Raw genomic sequence first — 13,852 nt, forward strand, 5'->3', positions numbered from 1 at the left:
AGGCTTTGGGCATTATGTAAAATATAAATATTTATTTACATATTATATAGAAGTTTTGATAGAGATTTGGTTATATATATTTATTGAAGAAACTTATAAATAGCAAAATACGTTGAACACATGAATCAATTTTATTTTCTCAATTCTATTAACGTTAACATTAAAAAATCTGAAAGTAAAATGTAAAGAAACATATTTATTTGTAACTTTATGAAGACTGAATAGACGTTGTCAATAAAAATTACATTCTAAAAATATCATTTTATTGAATACCAGCATTTAAAATAAAAAAGTTCATCATCTTTTTTCCTTTTTTTTTAGAAAGTATACTTTTTTGGCATATCAATGTACTCTTTTCGTGCGACCAAGAGTTGGTAATTTCAGGTAACCCTAATTATAAGGTCACCTGAAGTAATTGTGACGATGTTTAATTTTACGTGTTAAAATTCAAAAAGACTATTTAAAAGACTATATTTCATACTGTTTCATATTCAAAGATAATTTGACTTTAAGTTGGCATAAGTTTTCCTACATACAAAAATTTTATGTTATAATAATTACCAAATGTGTAAAGCGTTGTAAAAAAATACTTTCAAATGATAGTTATTAAAACACGTGATATGAAACATGATAAGCAGAAATAGAGCAGTCTTTCTGAAAAATTTTTCCAAGTAAGGATAGAGTCCAAACTTGTTACAAAATTTACTACCAAAATTAATTCCCTGGATTCTGTAACATCTTATATAACACTTTCGTTCGTAGCCGCTCGTGAGAAACGAGGCAGCTTCGTAAATCCTAAAACGCGGCGAAAAGTCGCCGCAACGACGTCGCTGCGTCGCGTGCTGATACTCTTTCCGAAGTTTTCGCCTTGGCAAAATAGCCGGGGATGAAGCAACGCCCGGCAAGAGAAATTCACTGTCCCCCCCCCCTCTCTCTCTCACTCACTCACTCACTCACTCACTCATTCACTCTAGTAGTACTGGTCCGGAAGTACAACCACGTCTCTTGAGCGCGTGTACACGAACGGTTTCGTCGTTCCCTTTCCTTTTGGCTCTCTCATCCTCTCCTCTGCCTGTCTCCTTGCACCCCGGCCCCGTAATTCCCCTTTAAGCTGCTGTGGGAGGTCCGCTCGCGTGTCACACGTAGCGCGAGGATGAATATACAAAGGCGCCTTAAGGAGACGCCGCCCGTACCGATGTTCTCGATATTCACATGCACGTTCACGTACGAACGCTGTCGTCGTTGATACACGTGGACCGTTGGCACATACTTAACTGATTGTGAGTATATGTGTGAAAGCTTAGAGTTGCGTATATGTGTGTGCGGGTTTTCCTCGGCAGGCTTACAGAAGACTACCTACTACACCGACCGCTGACGTCGCGAACAATGGGGCGATTAACGCGACGGGAATGTGGAAAAGCGGCGACGTCTTGCACGCCGATAATGGAAACGCCTGGCGGCTTGAAAGACGTGAAACGGGACGTGCTGCACCTGGACGGATGTTCAGCGGTTCAATGAGATTTTTGCCAGGTCGAGCAACGTTCTTTTTAGTGCTAATTCGTTCTTATCATAACTTTGCGTTAATGATATATGGTAGAAAGTATAAAAGGTTTGAAATTTAAATTTTAAATGCTGAAGTGAAAATAATGAGATCTAATTCTTTAATAATTAAGTTAATTTCACATTTTATTAAATAGCAAAATGTATAGCTTATTGAGTTAAAATTATTGCAGTTCATGATGGTTTCATGATTCAAAATAAAAATAAGGATTTTATTTATTTTTTTTTAATTTTTATACATTATGTATATAACTTAGCTATATTTATAAAATTGTTGCCTCGGTAGTCTAACTGGTGGTAAGGACGCTCACACGGAATGTAAGAGATCCGGATTCGACTCCCGGCCCCGGAGGTAATATTTTTCGCAAATAATTAAATTTATTTACAGATTCTATTAGGTTAAGATCTCTCGAATAGATATCTATTGAGCATCAAAATTTAATTTGTGATATTATTTCATTAGTTTAGCTGCGTTTGTAAAAAGTTCAGAGAAATTTTGGCGGTAGTGAATAATGCTACAAATATGGTATATATGCAAGTACATATATAGTGTATATATATAATTCACATTTGAATTATTTAATAAGCAATTAAGATCTAGCTTCGACCGGCATTAGGCCTAATTCTTATTATTATTATTATTGATTTATAAAATTATTTAGCCGAACATTCTTTGCATCAGGGGGATTATACTGGAGATTATTTAATGCTAATAATCGCGAGAAAAGTATCTAATTATTATTGTTTTCAAAAGACAAGGCAAATGGGTAAATTATTGTGCCGAAAAATTCTATATTGCGAGGTCGACCCGATCGCATTTTTCTGAGAGCGTAACAGTGGATTTTCCAAGCTCATGTAACTGTGGCATTATTGCCTTGGAAGATATTTCAACGTTACGATTGCCCTTTAACCCCGACAGTATATATTTTCCGATTTTTGATACGTATCGTCTCAATAGCTTTTATCTCAATAGCAGGATATCTTTGTGCGTGCGAGTGTGTATTTTGTTCTTCTTTTATACTTTTTTTCGCCTCCGTTAAACACCTTTTGTATCTTCCTGAAGGAAAGTATTCCTCTTCTAATCTTAAGAGGAGATCACGAGACGTATCTAAAGAAACTTTCTTTGTCCTTTTCTAATTGAACGTACACGATTTAGAAAAAACATTTAGAGAAATCCTCTAGAAGTTTCATGCATTTTTTAAACAATTGTTGGACAGTTCATTAACTTCTGTCTAGTAACTGATAAGTAAAACTACTTGGAATTCCAATCAAGATGTAACGCTTTGCCTGCAATTACTGCGTTCAAAAGATATTCTGCAAAATCCGAACTCATTTACTGAACAAAAATAGGACAAAAATAGACTACGTATGCTAATTAATAACAAAAAATCTATTAATTAATTGGAATAATTTATTAATATTAGACAATAACAGGTGTCTACGTAAATTGGACATATTTTTAACAGGAAAACTATTTCAGCCACTGAATAAAACTCTATCAAGTTCTTATCCATTTCTTACGTGATAATGTTACAAATAATGAGAATACAATAATATTGGACAGTAACTGAATGGGTGTCTAAGAAAATTACATACTTTTCTACCAAGGAATTTGAAAATGTTCATATTATTTCTTGCCAATTCTGTGACGCGTAATCTTATTTATTAGTATTTCATTTTTGAATATTGTCAAATAGGATTGCATTACTTTCCACAGAGAAAAAACAAAACTCTATTTAATAGCGTAAAAAGCTGTAAATTGTTGCATAAGTCAGTAATATTCATAAATTTCTTATGGAAACTTCATACTTGTTAATTATTTTAGACGGTCGAGTCATCTAAAATCATCTTTTAATATTATGCAAAATTACGTTTACTAATGATTCATAGAAAGGATACAAATCCTGTCGACAACGCGCGCCCGCGTCGAAAAGAAGAATCTAAATCATTCGCGATGTACCTAAAAGTTTTCTATAGCTCCATTATTTTACTTGTCATTAGCGCACGTTCTTAACTCATTAACGAACGTTAAATGTACCGTTAACAATGAAATAAGCTGTGAAGTAAAATAGACAGTCGGTTCTTTCAAGAAATTCCGCCTTAATGCACCATAAACGAGGGGAAGGTCGTGTCGAGGTCCTGGACAACGAGTTTTGCCCACGCTTCCAGCCACATTTTCTTGAGAATTCTTCGTCATTTCGAATTTCGCGAATAAATCTTCGCCCACCCTCGAGAGTGTACAGCGGCTATCGTGGCCGGAAACACTTGGAAGCGGTCGTGGGAGAAGACGAGAGCAGCTTTTCCGCCAGAAAATTGAATTTCTTAGATAAGGTTCTTCATCCTCGCTTTACAACCGGGACATCAAACGCGGGCAACCACATTTTCTCTCGATCTTTCCCCAGTCTGATAATTACAGCGAGGAGCCATCGTAATTTAAATTTGTTTCTTTTTTTCGCGGGAAAATAAATTATCGCGCGATAACGTGTTGCACGAAAAGCAAGGTAGGATACGTTAGGACGGTGCAACATTACCACCGTTGATAACTGGAGGAAATACGACATATGAGAGAAACGACGTTTATTAATCGATGCTACGATGTCGTCGCCCTTTAAGCGTTAAAGCTTTGCATCTTATTAATGTGGCACCGTGAGAGAATTAACAATAGACGCCTTCGTTGATTCTCTTCGTAATCCCGTTGCCTCTATCTTTTTGTAGGCGAGGAAACGGGATAAAGCTGGAAACTTCTCGTCAAATAATATAGAGATGAGAAGGCCATACGATTGTAAAATCAGAATACAAAGACGATAATTTGAACAGGCCAGAATATAATAACTCGGATCACACAAATTAATATTAGACGTTTATTTACTCTTTACGATATTATTTATTTGTATTGTTATGTATTGTTATATTCTATCGCGTTTCATTTGAGATCTCCATGTCGAATACGTCTTTCATGCTTTAGTCTCGACGAAGACGGTAAGAGAAGCGTGTGGAAAACAGGCTGTCTCGACGCGATAGCGTTGGATTTGGCCTGGATCACCGCGTATATGGTGGGACTGTGCTTCATGTCGATCCCGTCACATATTCTGGCTATTGTATCGGCGGGGATACTTTTACGGATCTCGAAACGAACATCGATCTCCACCGGCTGACATTCTTTCGCGATACATCGTAAATGCCGTGGTGATTTTATGTGTTCGCGTTACATCTCTCAGTTCAATTCACGACTCGGTTCAATCGGTGAGTGACAACCTTCCTTAAATAAAACTTTTTCGTTAAATGTATTTAATTGTATATGCAATTTGCATCGTTCTATTCTGTGAAAAATACCTAATTGTTAAAAGCTTCCTACTGCAATAGTAGGTTATTTCAAAATGCAAATACCATTTACTTTGTTGTATAAGTGCATTAATTTAAATTCATTATTATTAAATGATTTTATTTAGTTCGCTTTTGTTTGCTCCGTGTGACAATTATGAATAATTAATTGTACATTTAATACTCTAATATTACAAAATTTAACATAAAATATATTTTGTACGTAATGCTATTATTACATGTACCTGTATAAAGAAATAAATGCGGAAATTTTCGATTCTGACGAATGTTCACATAAATATACGGCGTAAATTGATTTTGCATTTATGCTTTTAAGGGTGTTTATTATCGTCTTTCGTTATAAAGTAGCGGCCAGTAATTTGTATTCCAAGCAAAAAAGTTTCCCTAACTGTGCATGGCTTTTGTAAGCGGGGAAGAAAATGGATGGGAGTGGCGATAGGAAGAGAATAGAAGTTCTTATTGCTTCCGCTTTGCAAACCCAGTGGCCATCAAAGGGGGGTGAATCCCTTAGGGAAAACGGGATGTTTCGTCGCGATAACAATGGTCAGACCACTTTGAACAGAACTATTCTCAATCGCGCTATACGTTATCGGATTGCCCTTTGTGATGATTCTGACCTATGCTTCTGTTATCACCTTTTAGTTAAAGATTCTCGCTCGAAGCTTTAACGAAAATCAAATCTGTATGTAGAAAGTTGCAAAATTGATGCTAGATTTGCAGTTATTGAATTAATTTAGCATTTGCATTATTTTAGATGAAATCAGTAGAGTTTCCCTCTGTAAAAGAGCGTGTAAAATGAATTAATTCACGAATAATTCACTTACACCATCGCATACACTCTCTTGCATTGTTATGTTAATTCCCCAAGAATTTACATACACAATATGCCGTATGATTTACGATACTGAAAAGTTACCGTATAATTGGAGAAAGATTAATATTGAAATTCCCGAAATATGTTAATCTTCATTTTAATCATATTAATTCTCATATAAACAGGGCCCAGATTTTCCCTCCGAAATTCAGATTGCAAATTAACAAATTAAAATATTTATTATTTATCATTTATCACTTCTTTCCGTTCGACTAACTCGAAATAAATAATTATTTTAACAAAGTAAATAGCGAATATCTTTTGTCAATATGCACAATTGCACAACGTAACGGTGCACTTTCATCAATGAAAGTAAGCTACTTGGAATTCCGCTCAGAGAAATGATGGCTAGGAAGGTAGAAGGGGCTGCGCAATTCCTTTATATTTTCCGTTCACTAACTGGGCTGTAGTTGTACGGAGAGAAAGCTATGATAAACGAGTTGTCTCGCTGCGATAGCACCAGACCTGGCGTAGATCACGGCGCGCGCCGTTATCGAACTGTGTTTCATGGCGAAGCTGGCCCACATTCCGACGATCATACTAGTCGAAGTTCTTCTATGTACGAATCGGATCGGCCGCGGATTATCGTCGGCTGATCCGTTTACATTGGTGCTCCATTATCGCCCGCTGGATTAATGCGAGCGTTCGAGAATGTCGGACAATCGACATATCGCATATATATGCATATGTGGCAAAAACGCGGAAAATCATTTCGCTGGATAGTGCAGTCACGTATGACAAATGTTTAAAAAATTCAAATATTTATGCAAACATTTATTTGAATATTTAGTTAAATGTGTAACCTTTTTTGGAATTGTTCTGATAAATCTAACTAGGGCTGAGAGAAGTTTGAAATAATAAAAAGACTTTGTAAAAAAGGATGGGTATTAGCGATTTTTTTGCCAAATAGAAGCACATTTTAAAGCTCTGTATGAAATAATAAAATCGTAATATGCTGCTTGTAATTTTTTCGTTGCTTTTCTTGTGACAATGTGTCAACGTTGTGACAATCGGACTATTTCTGCGATAATATTCAGTCAGCAAAAATTATGCAGCTCTAAAGGTACATAGGTTTGAACAGTGTGACGAGCAGTTTTTTTTAACTGCGAAATAAAACGACTATTTACGGTAGTGTAACTGTCAACTGTGATCTCGCAAATTTTAAAATTGGTTTATCGCGCGATTTAGTATTTATATTTGGATGCACACCATAAACGACAGCAAACGCCGCTGTTACGTAGCTCTTCTCTATTTACTGGCGAAAATATCTGCCTCGGGCAACTTTAAACACGCTCTCTATATAGTCTCTTGTAATTTGCACGCGCAATTACGAGATGATCAAACGAGACGTTGCCGCAAAAAAAAGTTTCTATTTACGTCGTACGTCTCCATCGTGGCCCAAAGACGGCGAATATTCGAAGCCGGATGCTTCGTAACGCAAGCTCGATTATATCGAAAGCCGATCGGTTTACACGGATGCTCCATTATCGCGGCTGCTTTGTTCCGCATCGGCGGAATCGTGAACGCGTTCAAGACCGTTCGTGCGGCTGGTCTTAAAAGATTAAGTGCGATCTTGCGTTCGTACTTCCAAGAACGACGTCAAACTCTCTCCTCGCCGGAGAGTCCTCGACGAAATCATGTTGATAGAGAGAACGAAATGCAAAAGTTTCGTTCGGCGAAACGACGAGAGAAAGCCTCGAATTTAAGTCGAGCGGTTCCACAAGCGACCGGTCGATCCCGGATTACCTTTATTTGATCCGTTTATGTCGATGCTCCATTATCACGGATTCGATTCGCGCAATAACGGATTGACAAAGTGGTTTCGCGAAAGCCCCGCGCGATGCTCTGAATCGTCATCACGCCCGTGAGAAATCGAACACGCTGTTTTACCAATTCCATCTGGTTTTCCGCATCGATGAAGTATATCCGCCTGCTGTACTATAACCGCCGCAAATCGCGATTATACTCACGACCCACTTTTTTCCCCTACGTTTTTCTTTCTATCGCGTTGTTGACACTCTTCGAATACCCGGGGTAAGTGTTATTGAACAACAATTTCACGTTTCGTCAATCTCCATGCAATGGACAAATATATGACAAAGTGTCTGCGAAGTGTGATCGCTATCTAAACATGGAACTATTGCAATTTAAAACTCGTTACTCTGTTCAGTTAATCTATTCAGTTCGCAACATTATACTTTTTCATCATCAAAATACAATTATTTTTCTATATTCTAGCGATATTCGTGTGGATATGACTGAAAAGAATTGCATTCGCTCTTATCAGGGACAATTCGATAGCACGCTCCTAATGGTAATATGAAAAGCAAATATGAAAATTATATCTATGTTTTCAGCAATTATAAGAGGAGAGAAATATTTAGCGTTTTTTTATGATAAAGTAAATTCAATGATAAAGATATTAATAATCAAGTTAGTTTCAGTCATCAAGTTTCATGTAATTGTTTTATTTAAATAGAAAAATCTTATTATTTTATCTAAATATAAAAAAATCTTTATTTTTTATTTTAAAACAACTTTGCCATAATAAAGCATTACATCTGCTAATGAGAGAACTCGTTAATGTGAGGTTTAAAGAGAATGTAAGAGAATAAACTAAATAAATTTTATATATTATATTTTTATTGTTAGCACACAAATTCTGAATGCGTAACACGATCACAAAAATACCACATGCCGTCTTTCAGTATATTTATCGTGAGAAAAAGTACGGACCATTGATCCATTAATAAGTCGCGACATACCTCGTCGCATTTCTCGCACTACATATATTCTCAGCACATAAAGCAAGCGCGTAGTTCATAACGTCAAGTACTATCTACCGCTTAACCCGTATATACTTTTCCGTGTAGTAGCGAAATAGGGGAAGCAGCGGATCCGGTATAAAGCGGCACTCGCGTTGATGCAAATATATAGCCGACGCGATTATATTTTCATTAGACGGATCATGAATAGAAATTACATCGTTACAACTCAAAGGTAACCGCGGACATCAGAGATCTTGCGACGAGGCGCTTCCGTACGCGATACTTTTTAATCGCGATGCTCTTCCCTTCTTTTGAACCTTTTTCCTGCAGGGAAAGATTCCGCGAGAAAAAGTACGAAGAAACAGCGGAAGCGTGAGAGTTGCGAGAAGGATATATGTATAAAAAGTACACAACTGTAATCCTCTGTGTTTTCGAATGAGTAGAAAGAATTTCACGTTTTGTTAACAATCTTTTTGCAGATATATATATATATATGTATATTCATATATAAAAGTAATAAGTATTTGTATCGCGAGAGTACTGGGATAATATATTAAAAATACTCATTTTTGTTCAACATTTTTATGAAAATGATTAAATGCTCAAAAATATGTTGCGGAAATTCTGTACACATATTCATGTAACGTTTAATAAACGTTTGGCCATGCAGCAGTTATTGAAAACGTAATTCTGCGGCGTATGGAAAATTGGAATATTCATATGCGAATTTATATAATATATTCACAAAATAAAGAATCTTGCTGCTATTCATAAATCGTGATTTATCTTTTGTTGCATGCAAGTTAAAAATATCTAATTAAATATTAATATTTTTTATTATGAATAAAAAATGCATGAATATCTACGCTTTTTATATTCATAATACGTATTATAGTTATAATTAAAAATTCAGAATTGCGTTTATTTTAACCGAAAAATAACATTTTAGGAAAAACCGGCAGAGCCGGTGTTGCTGGTATTATATAATATAATACTTCCTCTACAATCAATACTTCCTCCACAATCTTGTCGTGGAAAAAGTGTTTACTAGTTGCGAAATCTTGAAAATTTGAATAATTTTCTGTGAAATAGCATTAGCTAATGTATTTTGTTTTATAACAATTCATAATATTTAATTCGTGACCGATTGTAATTAAAAATCCTTCCTTCACTCGTTCAACTATTTTTTCAGAATTTTTTCCCCAGTATTAATTCGTCTCTCATCCGTCAAAATATAACGGAATTCTAAAGCACTATAATTCTGTCCCGTTTGCATCCCAATTCCGTTTTTGAAAGTTGATAACTCGGATGCTGAGTCGGTAGTAGCATCGACGCGTCTCCTCAAAGCATCAAATTCGCGATTTGTTCGTCGAATGGATTCTACCAATTTCGAGTCGAGTCTCTGTGCCTGCGGGCTCGCAGAAATAATCGCTCTAGGGCTGTATTCGTCGACTGTACGAGCGCTGACTATACGCGAGTGCGAACGCGTAAAAATCTCTCAATCGCTGTGCTCCGCGCGACCGCTGATGAAGTTCCCCTTTTCGACGGACATGTTGTCTTTTTTCTTCTTTTTTTTCATCTGGTTTTGCAATGCACGCGCTCGGAGATGCGGCGAAAGAGTTTCGAAAAATAGTCGCCTCTTGCCGCGGTCGTTATTCCGCAGTCGATGTAAAAAAATGCGGCACGAGAACGGGTCTGGCCGAGTGGGTGGGCGATAAATCGACGTCGCGGCAATAATTACGAGCGAACTCGATTATTCTCGATTATCGGAAAGCGACAAATATTTCCCGAGCGGAATAAAGCGTATTGCTTCGTCGTGCCGTCTCTTAATTCACCTTGCTACGTTCGCGATAATTTATCGGTTGTTAATAAATTGCCTCTACTATTGTTACTTTTATACATATTGCAAATTGGTTTCTCGCACTTTTCTGTCAGGAGTGATAATTCACCTTTACGGATTAACGACGAATTTCGCCGACGACGACGATGGTCGTCAATGATTGCGAACTTCGTTCTCGTTTGAGGTCCGAAAATTACAGACTGACATGGGGAACACGATGACGTTCGTCGGACGACTCGTACGAATGTGCTTTACAATTATAGTGTCGAAAGGTCTCTGAAATTGCGAGTGAGAATTTGAAGTCCAACTCTGACTTCATACGTGCGGGTATATCCGTGATCCGACTCGCACGTACTGTGCATTTTCAAGAAAAATCGATAATCCTTTATATAGGGTATAAAACTAGGTAGTCTTTTTTATTGCTTATCGACGCTGTTGTACGTGTCATGCAATGCCTGCTCGTCGCAAAGTTCCCGAGCGTTGTGGGAAAGTGCGATAAATCTTTTCTCTTTTAGCGTATAAAACTTTTTCGTTAAATCAAACCGGGTAATCGAGGCACTTGCGAGTTTGAGTTATTAACAGCGAATCGAAGTGAAACCTGTCGAAAGAGGGGATGCAAGAACAATTTCACTACTCCTACTCCATTAAGTAGCTCGATAACAGGGGAGCTTAAATTTCAGTTTCGTTGATAGCTATGGCTACGTTTCGTGAACTTTAGGAATCAGAATGCTTTCAAGATTTTCGGTCAGATTCGAATAGCATCCGCAAAGGCGAGCATTGTTATCTGTGTAATCGCAATCTCTTGAGGTAACCGAGGTATTCGAAGCTCTGTATCTAGCATAAGTCAAAAGTTATTTCGTGTTGGTGATTTATGGTCGAGGGAAATTTAATAACAACGGTATTTCACGATCTCATAGTTGAACATTATTGTTAAATATACATCGAGTTAAATATACAGCATCATTAATGTCGATATAGTTGTATTATTTTTTTTTTGTGATGTTTGAGATATTTATCTTTTAATATATAACTCAAATATTTTTTTCATAAAAAACGAAAGTGTTGATGAGTCACATATCATAAAGTCTCTTTGAATACATCGGATGGTATTAATGCTTCCGATTGTACGAGTGCAGTCGAAGTGCATCATAACGAGCATCGCGCCTATAGCGGTGCATTCATCCGAAAACTATTTTAATTAAAGTCAATTGGAGTAATAGTGAGTGAGTAGAGTGTAACTCAATATTTTTCAATTATACTGAAAAAAAAAAAAAAATCAATATTCACCCTGAAAATATTCAAATTGTATTTTCCATTTATAGGTATATCAAAATCAATATTCACATATAGTATCGTTAGAAAGATAATAACTTTTAATTTAATAACATCACGATGAATTAATGATTAATAATTTGGCAATAACAATGGTTAATGGTATCATCGTATCGTTATATGCATGCATTAGTTACAAACTCATTATCCCCTTCAGCTTCAATTTCTTCATTAATTTTGCAATTACCGCAAAATTATTAAGAAATGCCATTTGTTAATTTTGTCGCCGATTAAGTCATTTTTATTGCATCAAATTTTACGTAACTTTATTACACACCGTTAGATATGAAAGGAATAATAGTAACTCAATCTCTTAAATTTATTATAACATTTTGTTATTTTTAACTGTCATGCTGTGTCAAAATGTAAATTAATCCATTTCTGTAGTTAATTTCAAAGCAAATCCAAAGTTCGCCCATATTAACGTATACATTTAATAAATGGTAAACTAAATTTGAGCTAAATTTGATACTAAATTTAAATTGCTAACTTCATTGTTTTAGTCAAATTAACATAATGAGTAGGAGCAATGATGATTTATAAAAATGATTAAAAATAACTCACATTGTGAGTATAATTTGACATTATGAATTTAACAGTGCATTTATCTTACGCAAACTTTATGTTATAATTGGTTAGACTTGCACAGTACGATAACCTGTGTTCTTGCATAACCTGGATAAATAAATTCCGCGGTGCTGGGATACTAATTATGAATTACGCCGACAATTCGACCACGAAATTTCGCGGTCGCGAGTGTTCTATGCGATGCGCCAGTCTTGCTGACAGCAAATGTCATTATTCGGCGCGCGCGTGACGCAAGCAATCGAGATGGTTGAAACAACGGATGGATAATGTTCGGATCATGCTGTCGTAGACGCCGCGGAAATGCCGACTTATTCCATTGTCGCGTAATATTATGATGGATCACCTAGTACCGAGTGTACCAGTGCAATCTTTGTTAAATTACGAAATGTCGTTGCGATGAACCCATAAGTCGCGGTGCTCTCAGGGAGTGTTACAAACGTTTGTTTCGGACTTAACTAATATTGCCGGTATCTAACAAGAGCATGAGCGAGCGAGTGTTGTTTGCTGTACTGCCGACGGGATGTCGTAATGCCTGAGAGAGATTGCGTATATCAATCTTGAAGAGCACTGCACGATGTGAAATGCACGCACTGCACGCGAACGGTCAATCAAGCGAGGAAAAAAAGAGGAACGAAAATAAAAAGAATACTAAACGTTTAGCGCCCCGACGTTCGCGTAACTCACCGATAATAATAACGCGATGTAAAACGCACGGGTTTCAACCGGCCTGCGCATCTCTGAACTTCCTCTGAGGAAACAGCATGTAATATGTCGGAATGCTCATGCATCAGTGCTGATCATATTTAGATGGAGCGTTGGATTCGCACAAATATTTGTGTCTCGCGTACCTCGCACACGATGCTTCTCCATTATCGTGGTATGTGTTCTGCGTGGCCGTGCGTGTACATGTGAATGCAACGGACGCGATGTATTTTAGCAACGATGCCACATCGCGTCACGTTTAATCTGATGGCGTTTTTCCCCGTTATTAGATCTCCTCGACGCAGTTTTTTCCTCTCTTTAGTTTCCTGATATATGATACGCTTTTTTTTTTAAGCTGACGTTAAATAGCGTAGTCTCTCTTCTCTCTATCTCTCCGCGATATTAGGATATTCTGAATTTTTAGTTATTCCCGAGTTTCTTTACTTCAACATGGATCACATTTCCTTTTACAATAACGCGACGAGAATAACTAATTAATTAGTTTAAAAGAAAGAAACCTTATCGTTGCTTCACGTCCATCAATAGCACTGAAAATTTCATTATCGTAATTTTATTATCATGAAACAAAGGTATAAAAAGAATAATCTTTTTATGATACAGTAACGAACATATATTTTTTATGAATTGTCAATAATTGGCAGATTTAATTAAAGGAAATTTAACTCTGTAAAATACACCAAGAGCAAAGTAGCCACTCATTAATTTTTTGCAATTACAAAAAAACATTATCTGGTCGCGCGTCGTCCGAATGGAACTTCAAAAAGAAATTAATGGTTTGTAAAACCTGTGGAAGTAATCTGTGGCAAGAGGCGCGGCGTGTGGCTG

General features: G+C 36.6%; 1 protein-coding gene across 2 annotated transcripts in view; it reads left to right on the forward strand.

Moving 5' to 3' along the window:
• The window catches only part of LOC108721270 (tetraspanin-4-like), a 69,436-nt gene extending 64,620 nt beyond the window's left edge, over nucleotides 1-4,816 (forward strand). For both annotated transcript variants that reach the window (XM_018445737.1, XM_018445738.1), the window contains one exon: nucleotides 4,526-4,816. In XM_018445737.1, the coding sequence (XP_018301239.1) occupies nucleotides 4,526-4,715 (190 nt within the window). In that variant the 3' untranslated portion in view covers nucleotides 4,716-4,816. The remainder of the gene's footprint in view (nucleotides 1-4,525) is intronic.
• The last annotated feature ends 9,036 nt before the right edge of the window (nucleotides 4,817-13,852 follow it).

This window comes from Mycetomoellerius zeteki, unplaced genomic scaffold (assembly GCF_001594055.1).
Source record: "Mycetomoellerius zeteki isolate Tzet28-1 unplaced genomic scaffold, Tzet1.0 scaffold164, whole genome shotgun sequence".
Taxonomy (NCBI): Eukaryota; Metazoa; Arthropoda; class Insecta; order Hymenoptera; family Formicidae; genus Mycetomoellerius; species Mycetomoellerius zeteki.